Source organism: Phocoena sinus, chromosome 4 (assembly GCF_008692025.1).
Source record: "Phocoena sinus isolate mPhoSin1 chromosome 4, mPhoSin1.pri, whole genome shotgun sequence".
Classification (NCBI taxonomy): domain Eukaryota; kingdom Metazoa; phylum Chordata; class Mammalia; order Artiodactyla; family Phocoenidae; genus Phocoena; species Phocoena sinus.
Genome location: NC_045766.1, coordinates 82921290 through 82944313, shown reverse-complemented (window position 1 = coordinate 82944313; position 23024 = coordinate 82921290). Strand labels below are relative to the sequence as shown.

Here is a 23024-nt window from a genome sequence, read left to right as displayed (position 1 = left end):
TTTCCATAGCAATTATTTGAAATAGAATTTCACAGAATTCCTGTGTTTTTGTATTACTGCTACTGCCCTACACTGAAAATAAATCTGTATGTGAAATCTCACTTTTTTTTTTAAGATTTTTTTTTTGATGTGGACCATTTTTTGAATTCGTTACAGTATTGTTTCTGATTTATGTTTTTGGTTTTTTGGCTGCGAGGCATGTGGGATCTTAGCTCCCTGACCAAGGATTGTACCTGCACCCCCTGCATTGGAAGGCAAAGTCTTAACCACTGGACCGCCAGGGAAGTCCCAAATCTCATGTTTTAATCCTCCAGCTATCAATAATAAAAACGAATCCAATCAACTGTGTTAAACTAGATTATCCTTTCCATTCTCCTTTAGAATATTATATACAAAGTCATTGTCATACAAAGAGGTGAACAAAGAACATGCAGTCAAAAAAAAAAGAATTATAGAGATGTACCAATTCTTTAAAAATATATTTATTTTTCTGACTTTTGTGATGTGGTATACATCAATCTTTGAAATATATCACTTATGATTTCTTATTTCAAATAAATGTTCCCTTTCATATTTAACTTGTATTCTTTCTCTTAAAGAAGAATTCCCCAAATCATATAAGCTTTAAGTCCCATAAAACCCATATATGCCCCTGAAGGAAACACCAGAACAATTTTTTTAAACAAATTAAGAAATGGTGCTTGCCATGCACAAATGTACATTCCAGGGAGGAGGGAAGTGAATAGTTTGAAGGGAATAGAATAGAGGTGTGTGAAAAATTCTGTGGCTCCTTTAATGATCAAATTAGATGAAGTGCTCTAATTTCAGCCTCTTATGATGTGTCAGTGGCAGAGGTTTGTATAATTTGATGGAATTTTTCACCTCAGCTGCTTAATACACTCAGTAAGCCACTAAGTTCAATCTGTTCATGCAGGCAATCTCAAACTTAGTTGCCATGTGGCTATTGAGTCTTAGCTTATAGGCTACATGTCTTTCATCTTCTCTTCCTCTGCTGCCGGCACATGCTTCCCTTCCTAAGATATCCTCATTCTGGGATACTGGCTACTCAGAGATTCAGATGGCCTCCAGAGTGTGCTGGAAGGAGAAACTCTGAGAGGATTGGCAGCAAGTCTGGAAAGACAGACGAAGATTTAGAGGGTCCTAAAAATGATCCAGGTCTTGGCTTCGGACTCTTGTCTGACTGCGGGAAACAGGATGAATTCTGGCGATGAGGCCATACTGAAATGCTATCAGCCTAATTAATATGGTGACATCACATCATAGATGCTCACCTTTCCTTGGAACCAGATGTAGCCTGTCTGCCTGGAAGACTTTGGCAGGCTCAGACAACTTCTGAGTCTTCTTTCTTACAATCTGATCCTGTGTTGCACTTGAACTTTTTAATGCTTCCATAAAATGAACACTTTCAAAACTGACTCATCACCTCCCTTACAATACCAGGTCCCTTTCTGGACCTTCTCACATCTGAGCTTTGTATTCTCATTCTCCAGGCTGCCCAAGTTCAATCTCCAAGCCACTTTTGGTTCTTCCATTTTTCTCTTCCCTCTTGATATTCTTCTGTGAGGTATAGATAAATGAAACAGAATATGTAAAGCATAAAATATGTGATACCTGAAACATACTAGGCACTCAACAAGTGACAGTTCACTTTCTCTTCCACCATCTCTTCCTGCTCTGAGCATTAGAACAGTTCCATGCTCCTCTCACTGAGCCCCACTGTTTCTCTCTCTCCATTCCATACTATACAACGTCACCATAGGCATGCTCTACAGTGTTCCTACTCACAAGCCTTATGTCTAATCCCCTGCAGCTAGTTGACTTGTGTTCCTCAAAAAGCTGTATCCAAGTCCTAACCCCCAGGATATGAATGTGACCTGGCATGGAAAAAGGGTCTTTGAAGATGTGATTAGTTTAAGGAAGATGAGATCCTCCTGGATTTAGAGTGGGCCCTAGAGTCGATGACAGGTGTTCTTATAAGAAGAAGGGAAGACCATGTGAAGATGGAGGCAGAGATTGGAGTGATGTATCTTCAAACTGAGGAGTAGCAAGGATTGCCCACCATCACCAGAAACTAGAGATAAAGGTATGGAATGGATTCTCCCTCAGAGCCTCCAGAAGGAACTAATCCAACCAATACTTTAAACTCAGACCTAAAAAAGGTGAGAGAATAAATTTCTAGTATTTTAAGCACCTGAGTTTGTGGAAATTTGTTATGGCAGCCCTAGGACACTAATACACTCCTTTCGCCTGGTCCTTGGGTCCTTCTTAGTCTGGGTGTAGCCAATCCTTCCAAGGTTCTCTCTTACTACTCTCCTTTACAACTCCCCTTCCTCTGCATATTGACAGTCCTGTGATCATGTGATGGTTATTTGTCCATTTTGTCTTTTCTGACATAATCCTTTATCCTTTTCTGAAATTCACTGTGTCTTCTCTACTTGTTCAACTCCTAATTATGAAATGAAAGACGTACCCAAGTCCACAGTGATTTCTCTCCTATTCTGAATTCTTAAAACACGCATTTGACATTGAATTCTGTTTTCTTCAAAAGGCACTTGTTTTACTTTCCACGTGTGTGTATGTCCTTGAGATGTTTTTGCAATATAGAAAATGTTGGATAAGTGAATGAAGTCAGAAAGTACTGATAGAGAACACAGGTGTTATGGGCTGAATTGTCTCCTCAAAAGTCATATGTTGAAGCCCTAACCTCCAGTACCTCAGAACATGACTGTATTTGGAGCCAGGGCCATTAAAGAGGTAAGTAAGTTTAAATAAGTTCATATGGGTAAGCTCTAATCCAGTTGGCCTGATGTCCTTTAATAAGAGGAAATTTGGATACAGAGAGACACCAGGGGTGCAAGTGTACAGAGGGGAAGAGGCAGCGAGAGGGCAGCCGTCTGCAAGCCAAGGACAGGAGGCCTGGAACAGACCCTTCCCTTATGGCCCTCAGGGGAAACCAACACTGCTAACACTTTGATCTTGGTCTTCCAGCCTCCAGAACTGTGATCAAATAAATTTCTTTTGTTTAAGCCACCTAGTCTGTGGTATTTTGTTATGGCAGCCATACCATGCTAATACAGCAGGTGAAAGGCTAAGACTAAGAGTTAAAAAATAAATGAATAACTTCCTGCAAGGGGGAGAGAAAAGATGAACATATTCTCTACCTGATCGGATGACACTCTTTTCTCAAGTTCCAGTCATAAAATGGCAGGTTATGTGACAGAACCATTTGTAGAGCCTAGCAACTTCTGGGTTTGTTATAAAAAGCAGCATCACTTTAGTATGAAATTCAAAGAGCTCTGAGAATGGAACTGGGACTTGGCCTTCACCTCTCTTCACCTTCGTCTAGAATGATGTTATTACCTAACGTATAGTCAGGAAGTTACCTGATGTTCTCATGAATTAATCATTAATTTAAAATTCTTTGAGGGTCTAAATTTAGGCATTTTCTGGGATTAGTTATAAGGGTATACAGATTAGTGAATCCATTGAAGAGTTAGCTGGTGGGGATCAGGGCAATACTGGTTATTTAATTTATTTTTATTTTATATATATATATTTTTGCCAAGATCATATCAGTGTGTGCTTTTCTCCTTCCTCATGCTTTTGCCATCCTATAACCTTCCGTGCTCAGAGGAAAAATAATATATTAGAATTTATTCCATATTATTCAAATTAAATTTGGAATCTTGATCTCCCTTCTGGGAAGCAGTTTTTAGAGGCTCATTGACAGAATGCGGTATGTCCAGAGGGAAGCATCCAAAATTGTGAGGACTCTAAACACTGAGGCACCTGAGGGTGGTTGAAGTAGCTAATGTTTGGTCAGAAATATATATACAAAGGGCTCACTATTGGATGCAGGTATCAGCGTATTCTTCGTGGCTCTTGAGGGTAAGGGCTGGGCCTAATAGGTGGACCTTTCAGAATGCTGATTTCATTTCAATATGAAAACTTCCACTGCAGAGTCTAAACTCTTAAGGACCGAAGTAATGAGATGTAGAAGGCTGTTGAGTGTCAACATATTTTAGTAGTTAACAGGGTTTGGAGTTGTGACTTTACCTCTTATTAGCTGTGTGTCCCAGTCTAAGTACTTAATTTACTTAGCTTTCGTATTCCCATCAAAGTGAAAATAATGACTGCACCTGTCTCACTGTGAATATTAGGTGAAATAGTATATGTAAACTGTTGAGGAAACTGATGTTAACAGGGGTGGTTTAAGTCACAAAGTTCCAGGCCTATGCCTGGTTTTGAGCTCTAGACTCTGATTTAATTATGCCACATTGTTTCCAAGTTTCCTCCCAACAAATAAAGGGATAAAGAAGATATAAATGGGGGCTGAGGGGAGTGCATTGAAAGGGAAAGGAGTTGGCCCCTTTCCATAGCCAGCTATGTTCCTTAAGTTAGGCCACAGAGTTGATGAAGTGACCTTATCTATGAATCTGTTTAAATACCCAAATAAGCAATTTTTTTCTCTCTTGCTTCCAGTTCTCATCCCCTCTGCTTCCTTCCTTTATCCCTCTCCAGCCCCCAGCAGGCTAGGTAGGAGGATCCTAATCCACAGCAGGAATGGCTCTGACGAAGCAATTTCTTACCCATTCTTTGCTTTCTTCTATCGCTTAAGTACATAGACGGCTATTTTTGAAAGCTTGGCTCGGACTGGGCTCATTACAGCATTAAAAAAGTATTAAACTTAGGGCTTCCCTGGTGGCGCAGTGGTTGAGAGTCCACCTGCCGATGCAGGGGACACGGGTTTGCGCCTCAGTCCGGGAGGATCCCTCATGCCGCGGAGCCCCTGAGCCCCTGGGCCCGTGAGCCATGGCCGCTGAGCCTGTGCATCCGGAGCCTGTGCTCCGCAACGGGAGAGGCCACAACAGGGAGAGGCCCGCGTACCGAAAAAAAAAAAAAATTAAATTCACAACTTATTTTTATCATTAAATATGAAAACTAAGAAGCAAGTGGAGAGGAGTAAAAGACAGAGTAAGGCTGGATCTGAAGCAGTTCATGCTTAGGAAGACCTCGGGGGATAATTTAAAACCCATTACCCCCTGGGTATCTGTCTGAGATAGTCCATTCTGAGGTAGATGTACCTTGAATTTTGTCAAAATGTATAGAGCACCTATTAAGCTCAGTGACCTTGATAATAAGTATGATAATAAGCAGTCTGGTTGACAGGTATTAAACAGGCTCATATCTGGGACGGACTAGAAAGAATATGTGCTATTTAATTGGGGATGCTTGTCATCACTAATGAACAACAAGAAAGGGTTTGAAAAGTTCTTTGAGATATTTACTTGAAAATACCACCAAAATTTCAGATAAGTACCGTATCTGAGGTAAAGCTACTATGTACTGAGAATGATTTCATTGTGCTTTGCATACATTATATAGTTTGGTCCTCACAACATGTTGGCAAGGTTGATATTATTATCCCTATTTTACAGATTAGAAAACTAGGGCAGAGAGATTCAGTAACATTCCCAAGATCACACAGTACTATAAATCTAAAAATTATGTTATGTACACTTTTTTAAAGTCACATTTTCCTGTACCCAAATTATCAAGAACCATAGAAAGAATTGACGAAATAAGCTTCATGATATATTTTTTTCTTCTCATAACAGGTGAATTTACTTTATTCTTCTTGCCCAAACTGTAAGATATCATGTTAGGCATGCCAACTAAAGAAATGTCACTAGCCATCCAGCTCTGTGAGGATTACATCCTTAGCCACTGCGGTCGCTGAACTTTAATACACCCTGAAAGGAGTTCAGGGTGGAAAACAGGAATGAGGCACTCTGTGCTCTGGGCAAACTGGCAGGACAGACCTTCAGATAGATATTTTCAGGAGAAATTTTTAAAGAACTTGGATTCTTGCATCTTCCCATACCTAGAAAAGCACTAAAACCATTAACCAAGATATTTGCTGCTTGTGACTAGCAGTAATCTTCTACCAAGGGGGTAAGTGCTGGTTGCACTCACCCCCTTCTCCAAAATCACATAGGTGCAGACCTCCCCCTTACCTCTTTGAAGCAGCTCCTCGGAGCTATCTGGGAGGATGTCTCCAGGCTATAGTTCCCAGTAAGTCCCCAAGTAAAACTGAAACTCGGAACTCTCACACTGTACGTTTTTATTTCAGTCAACTGGCATCATTCATATTACACAGATTTATTGTTCAAATGTGCTCAGCTTTTTCAGTAAAATTAGAAGAAACTCCAATATTCAAACAGGTATATGTGCATTAAGAAAACAACTACCATGTGATTTTAGATATGGATGCTAATTCCTAAACATTAGTTATTATTTCTGCACCCAGGTGCTTAGAATGTTTAAAATGCAGTACATTCGTGCGGATTTTTCAAGTATTTTGGAGCCTATATGAGACATGCTTGTGCATATCTAAGTTTCATACATATGTATTTATTTTAAGTTATATGAGTACTGAGTACAGTGTACATACAGGGTATGATATTCACATGTTATTTCATTTTTTGAGAGAGCTTAACCCTCACAATTATTAACTGTGCATAAAATCTAAATAGCAGATGTAACATACTGTATAGGTCTGACTACTCATTCAGAACAGCCGTTCTTGGCTTTTATGATATTGGGAAGAGAAAAGAGTTAGTAAAGAAACAGAAGCATTCCTCAAGCCCCTCTTCTCTAAAACATATTCCATATACGCTCCTGAACGGTCTGGAATATCCTTCTCTGCAGCTACCCCATCACCCTCTCGATGCAGTGGGAAAGTCGGTGGGTAATTGGGTCCAGATTGGAGATGTTTAAATATTCATGAGGCTGGCAGGGGACTGGAAGGGGGTGACTGTCTAGAATGGGGGTGGGGCCGGGGGAAGTGATTAGTCATTGAAAGCTAGTGAACAATTCTGAGAAAGAGATCGAGAGACGGAGGAAAAAGAGGGATAGGCAGCGAGTGGGTGGAGAGAAGAGAAAAGAGGAAGAGAGGGAAGAGAAGAGAGAGAGAGCCTGTGCGGTGAGCAATAGCTGTGGACCTTACAGTTGCTGCTAACTGCCCTGGTGTGTGTGTGTGTGTGTGTGTGTGTGTGTGTGTGTGTGTGAGAGAGAGAGAGAGAGAGAGAGAGAGAGAGAGAGGGAGAGAGAGAGGGAGAGGGAGGGAGAGGGAGGGAGAGAGAGTGCGCTAGCGCGAGAGAGCGAGTGAGCAAGCGAGCAGAAAAGAGGTGGAGAGGGGGGGAATAAGAAAGAGAGGAGGAAAGGAGAGAAGGCAGGAAGAAGGCGAGGGACGATACGACCATGCTGTGCTGTATGAGAAGAACCAAACAGGTAGACCTAAAGATTTTTACTTCTTGCTGTTGTGAATTTACCAGAGTGCAATATTTCCCTGTAAAGGTAGAAAAAATATTTGAAACGCTTCTGCTCTGGCCATGGTGCTTGCGTTTCCTTAGCATATGGTAACTGATGCTTGCATCCCAGCTTTTATTCTATTCTTTCACAGTCTGCTTTTGGAATGCTGCTACTAATTAGGATGAGGTTAGAAAAAATACGCCTGTTTGGCTAGAAAAAAAAAAAGATTTTTTTGGCTATTAGTAAATGTTCAGCGTTTTAGGTCTCTGGTTTTGCGGATGTGGATATGGAAATGGGTGTGGAGGAGAAGATGTGAGCTCTACCTACAAGATGGGGGGGCAATCCTTTATATTATTTGCAAAAAGCAGGGTTGAAAGAATAATATTCAGTTATGAGTATTGCTTGTTCTATCGTACAATTTTTTCACATGTGCTGCGGAAGAAGCCTTATTTCCTACATGCATGAGCTTCACGTGGGTGCAGGTATTAATGGAAACACATGTGAAGGTTTAATTAATTTATTTTTCAATGAATGAATGAAACTGTAATTTGGGAGTTTTTTTTTTTTTTAAGAGAATCTAGAGATAACTGGGGCTGAGGGGGAGAAACTGGCCGAGTAGAAGGGGAAAATCCCCTTCCCAAGACCAGCAGCCGATTGTGCACCAGCTGGTCCGAGGAGAGGGTGGACCACGCCCCTAGGAGATTCGAGCTCCGATGGGATGGGAAAGACGAGCCGAGTATTACCTGTTGGAAATCAGGTCTCTTCTGCCCTTCCTTTGCATCCTACCTGGAATTGTAGTGACCAAAGACGGACTAACATTCCGGATAATAAGCATGGTGACTCATTTTCATCAGGAAGAAGGACACAAACAAGATAAGCAAGAATCAGAGTCCCCTCCCCCTCTCCCCCACTGCTCAGGTTTTTCTTCCATTTCAAATTGCTCACTTATTTCTTGAAAGACGTTTTAGAAACTTGATTGGGGTGAGGGTGGGGAAGAATGACTAGTACGGTATTCCGCAGCAACCGACAGTGCCGCGGCATTCTGCAAAGGGAGCTTTCAAACATTGACCGGAACACGTTTGAGTGATATTGGCGAAGGTTAAGGAGAAAAATGGGTGTGAGATTTGGGTGAGTGTGTGCTTGTACGTGTGTGTGCGTCTCCCTGCGAGGCGAGGCGGTCTTGGTCAAAAAAGACCTTTGCACGTTGATTGCCTTCGGGGTGGGGTGCAAGAGATAGGATTTGGGCATTATTCCTGTGCAGGTATTGCATAGGGGGCAATTTGTAATACACTCGCTGAATTCGAAGGGGGTGGAGGGAGAAGTGGAGAAGAAACAGGCTGCCAGCTTTGCACATTTAGCCAGCGCCCTGGAAGCGGGGCTGGGGGTGGAGGGCAGGGGGCGGGGTAGTGAGGATGAAGAAGGAAGAGGAAGGGGAAGGGAGACAGAAGCAGAATCTCAGAGCAGTGAGTGGAGATGGTGGAGAGGCAGGGCAAAAATAAATAGACAGATAGATGATAGATAGTTAGGGAGATAGATAGATGATAGATAGATAAAGTATCAGGCACCTGGGGTTTTGTGAGTGGTTTGTGTAAGGGTGTTTGGGGAAGAGCATGAGAGTCTTACATGTGGCACTTCCCTAAACTGCTATATGATTCTGGAGATTGATGCTTCCGCTGGCTCATTTTTCAAACCAGGACATTTCCTCTCCTTGCCTTCCTCCATTCTAATGCATAAATGCAGTAGATACAGGTGGCTGGGTTAAGCGCACTGTCAAGGAAATGTTCTGAGGTTGCCCACCTGGTGAGCTGCAGAAATAAAATTTAGGAAGGTGGAGCCCTAAGGAAGACAATGCTATTCATTAAAAAAGCTTTAATTTGGGGGAAGAAAAAAATATGCTGGTTTACAACTTTTTGCCACCCTATGCATACATATACATGTATACACATGCCCCCTCTGACAAAGGAAACCAAGCATGATTTTTCGAAAGGGAATTGAGGTTAAAGAAATTCCCTTCCCCAAAAGGGGACAGCTGCCTTCACTTGGGTCCCCTTACTGACAGCCCCAAGTATTCACTAGGATATGTGCAAAGTGATGAAGCCGAAATTGTGTGTTTAGGGAGTTGTAGAAATTCACATGTAAATGTGTACAGTATCCACATACTTTACGTACAACAGTCATGTGTGTACTCTGTGTGGTTTCCATATGCCGGCATGTATTTTTGCATAATTCATATTCAAGACAGAAAATTGAAAGCTATAGAAATAATCCTATTTTCCCATACATTTTATACATGTGTACTTCTGTGTGAAATGGTCATGTCCCCTACTGACCACTGCTGTGTATCATTCACATAAGTCAGTATTTAGGATGCCATTAAGTCAGACTAAAGGAAATGGTGTATTCAGGGCGTGGGCTCACACTACACTGACTGGCGTTTCTAGAGCCTGAGTACTTAGATCTCACACAGGTTTTGTGCTTGTGGGTGAAATGATCCTATATCATTCATGGCAGAATCCGACTGTGTTTATCTTTTTTCTGCCATCTATTCATAACCCTAGCCCTTAATAGGGAATAAAACCAGGGCAAAAACCTGCAAAGGTCTAAACTCTGCCACACCCATGAAATCCAGCAGAAACGTGGGAGGGGGCTGGAGAGATTGCACTTCCTTCCTCTTCCACTTGAGCTGCATAAAGAAGCCGTCCTGGATTTCCAAGTTGTAATACATTGCGAATGGTTGAGAAGAAAGCATAAATGATCTTTATTAGCCACTAATGACCACTATAGACTATTATAGCAGAAAGAAGAGAATGAGAGTGGGGTGGAGAGGAGAAGACGGTAAAGGAGTGGTCAAAGGAGGAATAAGATAAAAGAATCCCTGACATTTTATTGGCTTCTCATTTTTCAAATGTCTTGAGGCTAACTTTAAATAGCTTAATTACCATGCATTTTACAGATGATGAAAAACTTGCAAGATCTGTGTCCACAAAGCAAGAAAACTGCGAGGTGTTTCTTTTGTTTAAAAATAAAGACTTTAATTTGTAATCGAAGTAAAAAAACACCAGCGCAAGCAAGAAGCCCTTCTAGCCCTCACGCCTTCAACCCCCATCAACATCTGCATTTTTCCACATACAACAAATAATTCTCATCTTAGCGGGATCTGTGGTTCAGAATTCCACCTGGCTGCGCTTTTCCCTTGCAGTGTTGGAAAGGTGTGGAAGGATGCTGCCTTGCTGCTTGGTGCAGATTCCTCCTAGTGATAAACTGGATTCCTCCTAAATCTCACCGAGCCACACCCAGTGTCACCCAGGGACTAAGTGAATTAATTAAATGGAAGCATCGTACTTACTCTAATTGAAACTGTTCTTTTTTTTCTTTTTTAAATGGTGATTTCTATCACACATTTCCAAATTTAAACAGAAGAAGAAATCATTTAAAGGGCTTTTTTTTTCTGCCAAATTATCTAGACTCGCAGAGAATCTTAGAGAATTAATGGTGAATCTAGAAATGCATTAATATCTGGTGACTCTATAATGCCTTCTAACCCATGCCAAGGTGCGTACACAATGATCCCTGCTCTCTCATGCTGACAGCCCGTAACTCTGCTCCCTTCCTTTCCCACCCATGCTGAGGCAATTGGGATAAGAAAATATAGGGTTAACTTTCTCTCTTGCTGAGCTGGCAAAACTACAGAAAACCATTCATGCTTTATGCTAAAGGGCAGCACTCCTGTTCACTGAGAGGAAGAGTAGCTTAGGGTCTCCTTCGCCTCCATCATAGTGAAACTGGGGCTGATGAATCTACATACTTCAGTTTTACCTGGCTCCACAAGGAAAAGGGGGGGGGGGTGTCTTTGAGCCAATGGTAGGTATATATATTAACCAAATGTTTCCCTTGCTCATATTGATAAAGTAAGACAAGTCTGAAATCTTCCTCTAATATTAAAGGGGCATTTCAAAGGATGCACATACTCAGGTCATCAAAAGAGAAGATACAGCATTTACCTAATCACTTCCCTATTAGCTGTCATAGAGGCATTTAGGCAACCAATCATGTCTGTTGTCAATCAAAGAAGTGACTGTGGGCAGGAATTCTCCCTTCTGAATTTCTGAAGTGTGGTCTGGTTGCCCCTGCACCATTGTGTTAATCTTCAGAACATTCCCTGTGGTACTGGGAAGAGCACTGTACTGAGAGGCCTTAGTTTATACCACTTACTGATTCTGTGATCCTTGACTGAATCACATAATCTAGGGCTTCAATTTCCCTATAGTATGGAGACTTAAAAAAAAGAAAAAAAGAAAGAAAACGAACAAACAAAAAACCCAGCATGCTTACTTTAAAGGTTTTTGTAGGGACCAAACAAAACTGATATGAAAACAAAGGTCAATACAAATGTAAGAAAATTTTCTCTCTGAGGTTTGCAACATGAGTCTTGGCTTAGAAACTGCCAGTCCTTCAGGATTGTCAAGTGCCTACTACGCTTCCTTTTCCTGTTAGAGAGTAGTTCCTTCTGCTCGTTGTTGATTCCTCCTCTTCATCACTCCCCATTCACTATACCATTTACTTTAATAAGGCTTCTGTTCCCAGAATTCCCTTGAAACATATTCTGAAAAAGACACCATATCCAGTGACTCTTTAGTTCACATCTCATTTGACATGTCTTTGGTGTTTTGTTTTGTTGCCCATTCCTCTTCCTGAAACTGTCTCCTCCTTTGGCCCCATCATAGTTCCCTCTTTCTTCTCCCTCTCAGATAGGTCCTTCTCCATTCTTCTTTGCTGGCTTCTTTCACTCTCTCCCTCCCCAAATATCAATTATCTCCTGGTTATTTATCTTGATGCCTTTCTCTTCTTATTCAACACTCTAATTCTAGGTGATCTCATCCACCTCCAGAGTTTGTAACCACCTGTGTGATTTCCAAATCTGTAGACTGGATCTCTCACCCGAATTCTGATCCATAGATATCTCTGTCTAGATATTTCAGAGACACCTATGTTCCTCATGAACAAAGTCAAACTCAGTGTCTCCCATTTTGTACCACTTAGTCTTCCTCCAAATTCCCACCCTTATTGCTGTAACTCCATCTATCCAGCTTCCAAACTCTAGGAAAATGGGAGTGATCCTAAAAGTATTCTTTTCTTTCAGTCCCCAAATCTAGTTATGAAATTCTTTAAAAAGAGTTAAAAAGATTTTGAATTCATCCTCTGCTTTTTCATCTCCACCACAAATAAGTTGATTCTGACTTTCATTACCTCCCATCTGGACAAAGACAATAGCTTCTTACATGGACTTCCTGCCTCCATCTTCCTCTCCTTCGGCTCTTGCAAATAGCATTGCTCTTATCTTTACCTAACACAAGTCTGATCAGATTATTTCCCTCCTGACAATCTTCTAATGGTTCCCTGTTAACAGTAAGCTAAATACAAACTCCTCAGCATGGATTGCATGATCTAGTCTTCCTTTTTTTTTTTTTTCTTTAATTTGGCCGTGCTAAGAGGCATGCGGGATCTTAGTTCCCTGACCAGGGATTGAACCCGTGCCCCTGGAAGTGGAAGCATGGAGTCCTAACCACTGGACTGCCAGGGATTTCCGGCATGATCTCGTCTTGACTATCTTTCCAGTGCCATCTTCAAGCACCTCTTCTCTCAACGACACTACATCAGTATTTCAGGCCTGCCTTGATGTCTTTGCTCTATGCCTAGAAAATTTCATTTCCTTCTCAGAAGAGAAAATTGCCACTCCCCCCATGAGAGTTAGCTCTTTTAAGCCATTCTTGTCCTCCCTGATGTTAAGTTTTCTTCTACCTTCTTTGTGACCACAAGGTAGTTTGTACAATCACTATTATATCACTTGTTACACTATACAACATTTGTTTTTTCACATACTGGTGTCCATACTGTGAGCTGCTTAAGGGGAAGGGTGAAATCTTGATTATTTTTCTATCGCCAGTGCCTACCACAATGCTTGGCACATAAAGTAACGGATTTTAACTGTGGATATTCTGTTTGCTAAATGAATACAGAACTAGGTTTCCAGTCTTTCCATAAGTTGTGGCATGTCTAAATGGATGGACCACTACTAGGTATTTTTTTAATCTATTGGCATCAAATTTTGAAGTGGAGCTAATCATCGTTGATTCTTGTTATTGACCTATAGACATGAAAACCATCAGTTTTCTTTTTTTAATTGAGGTATAGTTGTTTCACAATGTTGTATTGGTTTCTACTGCACAGCGAAGTGGAGTTCCCGGAGCTATACAGCAGGAAAACCATCAGTTTTTAATGAAAGCAGACACAAAATACAAAATGAGCCCAAATATACAGTGTTGCTCCAAACTATTATAACTGATGCTATCTGAAAACCTCCATTTGATGTCCACCAACCAGTGTACCAGCCCCACCCTCTAAGGGTAGGAGAGTCCCAGTTTAGACACACGGTTCTCATCGTCTTGGATCTTCTTGTGCCCTTCCTTTTGGGCCCCAAGTGCTTAGAACTATTGCTTTGTTGCACAGCTATTCCGAATAGTCCCTGACTCAATCCCTCACTACTCTTAGTTATTTCATTGATCACACAAACTTTAAAAAATGCTTGTAGTGTTGGCCTGTGCTCAGGGGCCCACGTCCAAGGATTAATTTCAGTTTCATTTGGGTATCTTTTCTGCCCACCAAACTAGCCACATAATAATATTCCACAAAGTGAAATCTTGCATGAAGGTAAAGGGAGATTGAATGATAAGTAGTCCCTCAAATGTCTGTTAAATGAATGAGAATCAGGTCAGGTTTATCTTTCTTAGGTTTGAATTGGCTGAAGGAATTTGGATTCTGAGGTAGGCCTCTTGTGGCCAATATGGGGCACACTGTGGCTACAGCTTTACCTGAAAATACTCGTTGCCAGACCCTAAGTGGTGGATTTTCTCTGACTAAATTGGCATGGCCTTGAGAACAGTAAGACAAAATGATCTATTGGTGAAGTTGAATAGTGTTTCGTGGTCTCCACACCCTTATTTTATATCTTGCTCATGGCTCTCAGTCTCTTTCGATCTCTTTCTTTGAGTTGTCCTATTTTTTTTCTCCTCCCCTCTGGTCCAAGTGGAGTTTGTCTAATTAAGTAATGCCAGCTCATTCTAGTGTTCAGTGGGCGAGACCGTAACAGGAGACTTTTAAGAAAAAGTGTGTCCCTTCCAACTTTCCAAATAGGTGTTTTAGGCAAAACAGGTACATTAAGGTATGTCTGACACATAGTAGCCTCTCAACAAAAAATATTTATTGAGGGAATAAATGTAGGAAGGGAGGGATCATCATTATGGGCCATTAGGGGATATGTTTTGGTACAGAAGATCATGGCTATCTACCTGTTGAGAGGTGGCTCTGTGTAAATACACACTCAGCTCTGTTGGTCCTCTCAAGGTGGTGGTGGTCAAAGTTACAATTCCAGCTCCTGTCTGCTTAGAACAGAGTGATACCCTTGCAGTGAGTTCAGGTTGTAGAATGGGAGTGTGACCCTCCAGATTCCCTATCCTTAATTATTTACAGATCTTATTTTCTTAGATGTTGTTTGTTTAATGTCCTGTTTCATGTCTTTGTAGTGGAATAAACCCTACCCTGGGTTCTAGACCCGGCTCTGCCAATTGCTTGTCGTGTGACCTTGGGTAAGTAACATCATCTTTCTGAGCCTCAGTTTATTCATCTATATAAGTGGGCACATAAAAAGAATATACTCCAGATCCAAACCTGCCTTTTCTACTAGGCTGGTGTGAGGCTCACATAAAGTGGTAAAAATAAAAGTGCTTTGCAAACGATGTGTTTTTCAAGTGTAAAGTATTATTAACTGAGGAATTCCACATATTGAAACCTAAAGTACTCACAGTTCTATGCCAAGAAGTACCCTTGCTCTCTGCATAGAATATACATCATTTCCCATTCCTACCCCTCCTCTCCTATTCTCTACAGAGTAAATATTAACCTAAACGTGCTAATGGATGGGAGCATGGCATATCTTTATCATTTCCTTCAAAAACTTCAGTGACAGAACTTAAATAAGCAAATATTCAAATTGTCCTGCGACCCCAACGATCAGTTCAAAGGCATTAGAAATATGCACTATTTTTCTTTTTATCTTTTTCTGTTTTAGTCTGTTCTGCACATTTAGATTTCTCTTCCCACTTGCTAAATTGGCTGCTTCTCCCCTATCCCCATCCTCCCCCCCACCTCACCTCACTTCTAAACTGGGTTCTCAGCACTAAGATTACCAGGCATGCTGTGCTCGCATCAATCACATGAGAACCCAGTCAGGCAGAATAGTAGAGAGGGAATGTGGGGCTGATTGGGAGATTGAAAATGGGGATGGAGCCTGGTTGGGGAAAGCACTGTTCAAAGATGATCATCTGAGCACAATTTTCATACAACCTCAGGGTTTCTCATTGCATCAGGAATTAACCTTGATCAGAAGTGGTATACAGTCCTGAGCCTTTTCCAACTCAACTCTAATACCATAAATAATCTAAACTTTCAGGATCTCTACAAAGGGCATTTCAGTTCTCCTGCCTCCCTGGTTAATTGGGATGTTATCTATTTAATAATACAAAATTTATCCAATTCTCATACAAGCAATAAATTCTTGTAACCCAAAGGATCTGATTTCTTAATGTATGGATAATATTTGAAAATATTTTTAAGCATAACAATGGGATCAAGTTTGTCTAAGAGATTTGCTTTTCCTAGAAGCCAGAAGTTTAACATAGAAAAATTAATATCATGGATATTTTGAAAAATACTTTTATAAAGGGGGCTTATATAGAGTTTGATAGAAAGATACATTAACTAGAAATTTGCAAATATGCAGGTGTCCAGAGGGAAGCAATTATTTTTTGGATTATATTTACAGTTGGTTAATGATCACCTTTAATCTTTCACTCTAGCCACTTCTCTCTGTCTCGCTCTGCCTCTGCCTCTGTGTGTGTGTGTGTGTCTGTCTGTCTCTGTCTCTGTCCACACACACACACACACACACACACACACACACATACTTGTATTATTTATGTCTCCTTTTGTTGGGTACAAGTAACAGACACCACTTTTAATGGTCTAGAAAGGAGATCTATTGAAAGGAAACTAGATATCACATGAAATTAAGAAGTTGAACAGCCAAGCTTATGGGAACCAGAGTAGATCTGGGAACTTCAACATAAGGAATTCATAGACTTTCTTTCTGGAGCCCTGCATTTAAAAGAGTCAGTTACTAATAACCCCAGCTTCTCTGGCTCTCAATTAGGAATTCTAGCTAAGAAACAGAAATGTATCTATGTACATACACATATACAGAGAGAGAGGAAAAGAGAGAGGGAATATGAGAGGAAGAATGAGACAGAATGAATCCGACTAGTCCTTCTCAGTTCAGCTAGTTACCAATAGAACCATCATCTCTAACTGGATGAAGGGCCAGATCACGTGATTTAGACAATTTCTGGAAACTCACACCTGTGAATCTAGGGAGAGAGTAAACTGGCTGAGAAAGAGTCTCCTGTACGTCCATAATAGGGAAGCTTACCGGATTAGGAGGGATTTACCTCAAATGCAGTAGATCACTATTTTCCCTTTGGCTGTTTTCATTTAGCCTGTATTATATATTCTTATTATTGGTAGGGTTATCACCACCGATGACTCGGAAAGGAAGCAGTAACCACACGGATAACTGATCTCATGAGGTTTTATACCTAAAAAAGAAAAGTTAGGGCAAATCTCCACAGCTAGAGTTGACAAGCATCGTTTTCACTTTTTTCCAGAAGCTGGACTCTGGCAGGTTCCACCTGACTAAGAGGAATATCGACTATCATATGCTCTTGCTAATTTGGCATGGTATAACTTTGATCTAACTTCTCCTTTTTGGTTTGTGGGATTCGTTTCTGCAAAAGGATTGGGCAATAACGGGTGTAAAACATCTCCCTTGAATTTATATCAGAGAAATGCTACTCCTTGATATTAGTCATCTCATTTTGAATGCCCTTAAATTAATTCCAGCAGTAATCATCATATTTATCTATTTTTAGCAAATTGGCACTTTCTAAAACATTGAGCTGTTGTCTCCATATGCACCAGTTTGCTCTGAATGTAGAATTTTGGTAATTAGCTTTACATCCATTATTTGTAATCCCGGTTCCAATAACTATTCAAAATGTTATTTTTAAATGAAAATTTAAAAGACCTTAATGTCTTCCCATTAATGACTACATAAAAGAGCTAGATGAAGTAAAGAAAAAATAAATGAAATGATCTCCAAAGGTTAAGCAAACTCAGGAATTGGCTGCTTTCCTAAATGGCTTCAGAACCTCTTAGCACAACCAGCCTAGGAACTCACCTAGACTAGGAGCTGTTAAAATGCAAATCCTCTTCCCACTCCTACTTGCTTTTTGGTTCAGAAACCAATTTACCAGTTTGGAGTATAAACTGAGAGGTCAAAGCTATTCTTAATAGCCAAACTAGATCCTCAACAGCTAGTCTAAAAGATGCATTGTACCGTTCTACTCAAACCCCAGTAGAGGCAGCAACTGTCTCATATTTATACACACACACACACAAAAAGCAAGGCAGGATTTCTTTAAAGAGAAATTATTGGTTTCTAAATACCTAACTTGCAATTAGATTTCTAGATCCATATTGTATTGAGGGCAGCCCCACTTTGGCTATCCAGACTCTTGTGGGGTTCTAATGGGGGAAGGGAAATAAGCATTGAGTATATTTAGGGTGGGCATTGCCTTTCAAAGCCCCTTTCTTTAAATCTTTATTTGAGAGATGTAAAGGAATAATGAGACTCTATAAGTCACCCACCTTAAACATCCCCCATTTCATCTTCAGCTAGGCATCTGGAGAATTTTTCTTCCAAAGTTTTACTGGATTAATATTTCTAAAAATTTCTGAGATTTTCAAAAGGAAAGAGAAAATATTATCTCACTTAAAAAATATTGGCTCTTTCTTTAGGTGAATCTGATTTGGGGGTTTGATTTATTCAGTTTTGGTCATTTATTTAGTTTTTTCTGAAGAGTAAGCACCATTTGCAATCTTCCTTAACCACAGCATTCCAAGGACTTTTTTACTCCAATGAAAGAGAAGGCGATTCTGTTTTCTTTATGGCCTTGGAAAGCTACTCTGGAGAAATCGGGTTTGTATTTAGTATTCATTTGAATAAATCTTTCATGCTAATCTAAATTCAGGGCTCTTCATGTCTTTGATTGCCTTTGACTGAGAATACGGAGTGATAGCTTTAGATAACTCAGCCAGATTTGTGTTCCATACTTATGGACAGTTAACTGGAGAGCTGTATAGAAAACATCAACAAGATCTAGTTTCTTGCATACTTTCTTTCATCTTGAACTTCATACCTTACCCCTTTGGAGTGAAACCAGTATAGAAGAAGAAATGAAGAGGACTATTCTTGAAAAGGGAGGAGAAGTTATAAAATAGAATTACCGTTTGGAATTGGGCCATTGCCCTCCAGTGAAAACTGTCATGGGAACGTAAGACCACAGATGGCTCAGACTTCACTTCTGAACATCATCTGGACGATACAGTAAGCCCAAGAATAAGAGTATTTAGGAAAGAATCCAAGAAGTGTGGGCACTAGTCTACTTAAGTATACTTAAGCATACTTAGGACCCAATTCAGTTTTTATCCTCACTTAAGTGAAAAGAAACGTGATTCTTGGTGAAAAAAAAGACTATGTATCTTTCAGTAATTATGGGTTTTCCTGTAGCCTCTATAATTCTATGTTCTCATTCTAGTGTCAGTGGAAACTGATTGGCTCATGTATAAGCTGAAATTTATTTTAAGTATGTCTTATCAAAACCGCTACTTTTACTGAACTTAGGTATATTGTAAAAATCCATCCATAAAGGACCAAACTATGAGAACCACAGGAAAACCAATAGAAAAATTAACTTTCCCATAATCCGAGATTTCCAGATATTAAAAACATTATTATTTTTTCTTTTATTTTTTTGTTACCACCTCAGAAACTATCATGTTAAGCTAATTATCTTCTCCCTAGATTAGACCTCTGACTCCCCTACTCTTGACAATATCTTTTTGGAGACACCAGACGTTCCCAGTTATGCAGCTCATAATATGGAAATAATTACTCTATCTTCCCTCATGAAAGCTGTACTATCAGTTACCAAATTCTATTTGCAATGTCTTTTATGTCTTTTTCCTTCTTTTGCAAGCCTTTCTTAACCAGCATTCTAGAAGAGAACCAAGCCCTAACACCCTAAGGCCCTAAAGACCGTAATTGTAGGTAATGAATTAATCTCTTTCCTGTACATCTAGACCAGTACTAGTTACACACCATACTTTGCAGAATGGAGGCAGCACTCAAATCATTTTTTTAAGGGTTCTGTGGTTCACATGAGAAACCCCAGGTAAGAAAGGCTGGATAGTCACCAAAATTCCCTGCTTTCTTGGCATCATCTTTGCACACTGCCTGCTGGTTAACCTTACTTTTCAACCCCCTTTTTCTCAAAATTTCCATGGATTTTCTTTGTTTAGAGCATCAATTCTAATTTATTTATTTATAATTGTTTTTCAAGGCTTATCAGAATCTGGTACCAATCTCCTATTCTTGCCTCACCTCCTACTGGTTCTGCCATTGACTAGACTTGTGAATTTAAACAAATTTAATCTCTCTGGGCTATCATTTCCCTCTATATAAAATAAAAGTATTGAACTAAATTGTCTCTAAGGCTTTCCAACTTATAGAATAGCATGTTCTATAGCAAAGCTCCTCCTCCACTGTGGCACTTTGTCTTAGCCACACTTAGCATGAATTTAAGTATTAGTGTCCCTATACTTTTGTTTATTGTCATTTCCACTACTTGGAGAGTCCCCTTGGTGCCGAGTTCAATTTCACCCACACTCTGAGGCCTGAATCATGAGTTATCTCATTTGTGAAGGCTTTCCTGATGGCCAGTGACTTCTTCCCCTCTTAGATCTTCAGTATCACATGCTACCGGTCCTGTTTATTCAGCCTTCACTAAACAGAGCCCTACTTGATTATCCATTGGTATTTGTATGTACCTGATCTTCCCGAGCTAGTTTGCAAACTCTTTGAAGGTAAGGTATCGAGTTCAGAGCCTGGCTCAAGAAACACATTTGATTGTCTCTGAGGGAGTTTACAGGACAAATAGATGGATCTGTAAACTCTCAGAAAGACAAGTGGAGCTATCTTGCATGACCTCTCTGGGACATTTGAAACCATGAAACATGCCTTCTCTTTACTTTCTTGGCTCCATAACACCTATTTCTGCTGTTTTTTCTCTTCTCTATCCTTGGCTTCACATTCTTTTTTTTCTCCCTTGGCTCTCTTTCTCTCTCCGCCCCTGAAAAGTTTTGTTATGCAGGCTTTTGTCCTTATTCTTGCAAGTTCTTAGTCAACAGAAGTTCCAAGACTAATCTAATCTGTGCCCACAACTCCTACATGACGAATGGGTCTCAAATTCTCCAGGCTCTCTAGCCAAGTCTACTTCCCGGGCTCTGGAGCTTTGTATATAACTGTCCACTAGAAATCTTGTCCTGATGACCCACAGGAGCCCAATCTCCACATGTCCTAAAAGTAAGTCTTCATCTCTTTTTCCCAAATCTCTTCCCCATTCACATCCAGTCATCTAAATGGAAATGGAACCCTGATTAATTCCCCCAGTCTTCCTTTTATTGTTAGATGCTACTACTTTTTCTAGTTTCTATAAGTAGATAACAACAAAATAGACATTCGTTCTTCCTTTGCCATCACCCTCTACCTCAAAAATACGTCATCTCTGTCCCTTTTTCATCATCTCCACTATCATCTCTAACCCAGTTGTCTCTCATGGAGACTGACACAACAGCCTTCCCATCTAATCTCCTGTCTTTCACCCTCAACCTTTTATAATCATTCTCCCCTCAGTAGAAAGAATGGTCTTTTAAAAAGTTTCTATCAGATCATGTGTTTCCACTATTTAAAAACCTTTGATAGCTTCCTATTCCACATAGAACCAAAGCCAAACTCATTACTGCTAAGGCCTGTAAAAGTCTACATAATCCAGGACTTGTCCCTTCCTCTGGATTTTTCTTATAACCAAACACTTCTTGCTCACCAAGTCTACTGGCCTCCTTTTAGTTTTTAAAACACACCAAGCACATTCCCTCTTCAAAGCCTTTGCGTGTGTTACTCTCTCTACCCAGAATGCTCTTTCTCTTATTCTTTACTTGAGAGGTCTTCTGTGACAAATCCATCTGAGTGGTGTCCAGGTTACTTTCTAACACATCACCCCACTTCTTTTGTTTTCTTTAAGAATTGTTCTCAATCTGATTTTTAAAAAATTTACTTGCTAATTTTCTGGTCCCTGCCTATCTCTTCAAACTTCAAAATCTACCCCTCTTCACATCCCACACTCCACTGTAATTGTACAATATCATGGAACAACCCATGTTACTTCATCCTTTCCGCCTTTCTAAATACTATTCCTTTTGCCTGGAATACCTTCCTTTCCCTTCTTTTCTACATAACACCTTTCTAATGTGTTTCCATAATGTGGCTAGAGTTGTTTTTTTCTTTGTGGAGACTCCCTGATCCTCCAAGCAGATATGTTGATCTTTCCTTTGTGCCATCATTGTGTCTAGTACATGCCTATACTACAACATTCCACACTTTATTATAAATATTAATTTACATGTCTGTCTCTTTTGCTATTCTAAAATCTCCCTTCACGTAGGAATCATGTTTCGTTTATTGTCTTATGTATATAGCCTTAGTTCAATGCTTTGCACATAATAGGCTCCCATTAAATAGAAGTTGAGTAAATGAAGCCCACACATATGACCAAATATCAGTGTCTAATGAGTTGTATGTGATGGCAAAATTTGGTTAAGTCTAAGGCAAACATTGCCCACTTCCCACCAATTAATCATGGAAACTGCCCACTCTGGCACACTTTATAATTAGGCACCTGATAGATATCTCACACAGAGCTAAGACCGCACAGACTTGGATTTCACCCAAGTGGTACCAGCTGGTTGCTTCAGCAAATGACAGTCCCCATTTTGTAGAGAGATACTTCAACATGGAAAGATAGCCATACTTGACAGTATAAACTTCTTATGATTTGGGCTAAGGATGAATAGCAGTTTAAAGTTATATATTTTTAACCCATTAATATGCCTTCCAAGCTAGGTGCTAAACCTTCAACCTTTTCATAATATCTAAAACTGCTGACTTCTGAAACCCCTCCCAGAGGAATCCTGGTGAAGTTTCACACCCTTCCTCTTTGTTAATGATATGACTTGTAGTTGCATGCACACATTCTCTTACTCCTTTTACTCTCTTTAATTTCAAATTAGAAAAAAAAATATGCACTATGATGCTTAATTGTTGTTTTTCTGGTGACTGTCTATGTGCTATGGAAGCATCCACCTGTCTGATATTGTTTATGCCCAAACTGATAAACAAAATGAAAGATTTTCCTACAGGGGAAGGAAGAAACAAATGGCCAGGTAACCATTGACTTAACAACGTCTAGCATATGTCTCTTACAAAAATATTTGTTCTGGGGAGTGGAGATGAGGAGGAATGGATTCTCCCTTGGAATTCTGGAGAGGGAGAAATAATCTTCAGTGTAGTCTGTTTCCTTTTTAAGAATATATATGAGAATCAAGAAAACAGAAGAATGTTT

General features: G+C 40.1%; 1 protein-coding gene across 1 annotated transcript in view; it reads left to right on the top strand.

The window, feature by feature from the left end:
* The first annotated feature begins 7122 nt into the window (after positions 1-7122).
* GAP43 (growth associated protein 43) overlaps positions 7123-23024 on the top strand; it is a 92006-nt gene continuing 76104 nt past the window's right edge. The window contains exon 1 of the mRNA XM_032630742.1: positions 7123-7314. Within this exon, the coding sequence (XP_032486633.1) occupies positions 7285-7314 (30 nt within the window). The 5' untranslated portion in view covers positions 7123-7284. The remainder of the gene's footprint in view (positions 7315-23024) is intronic.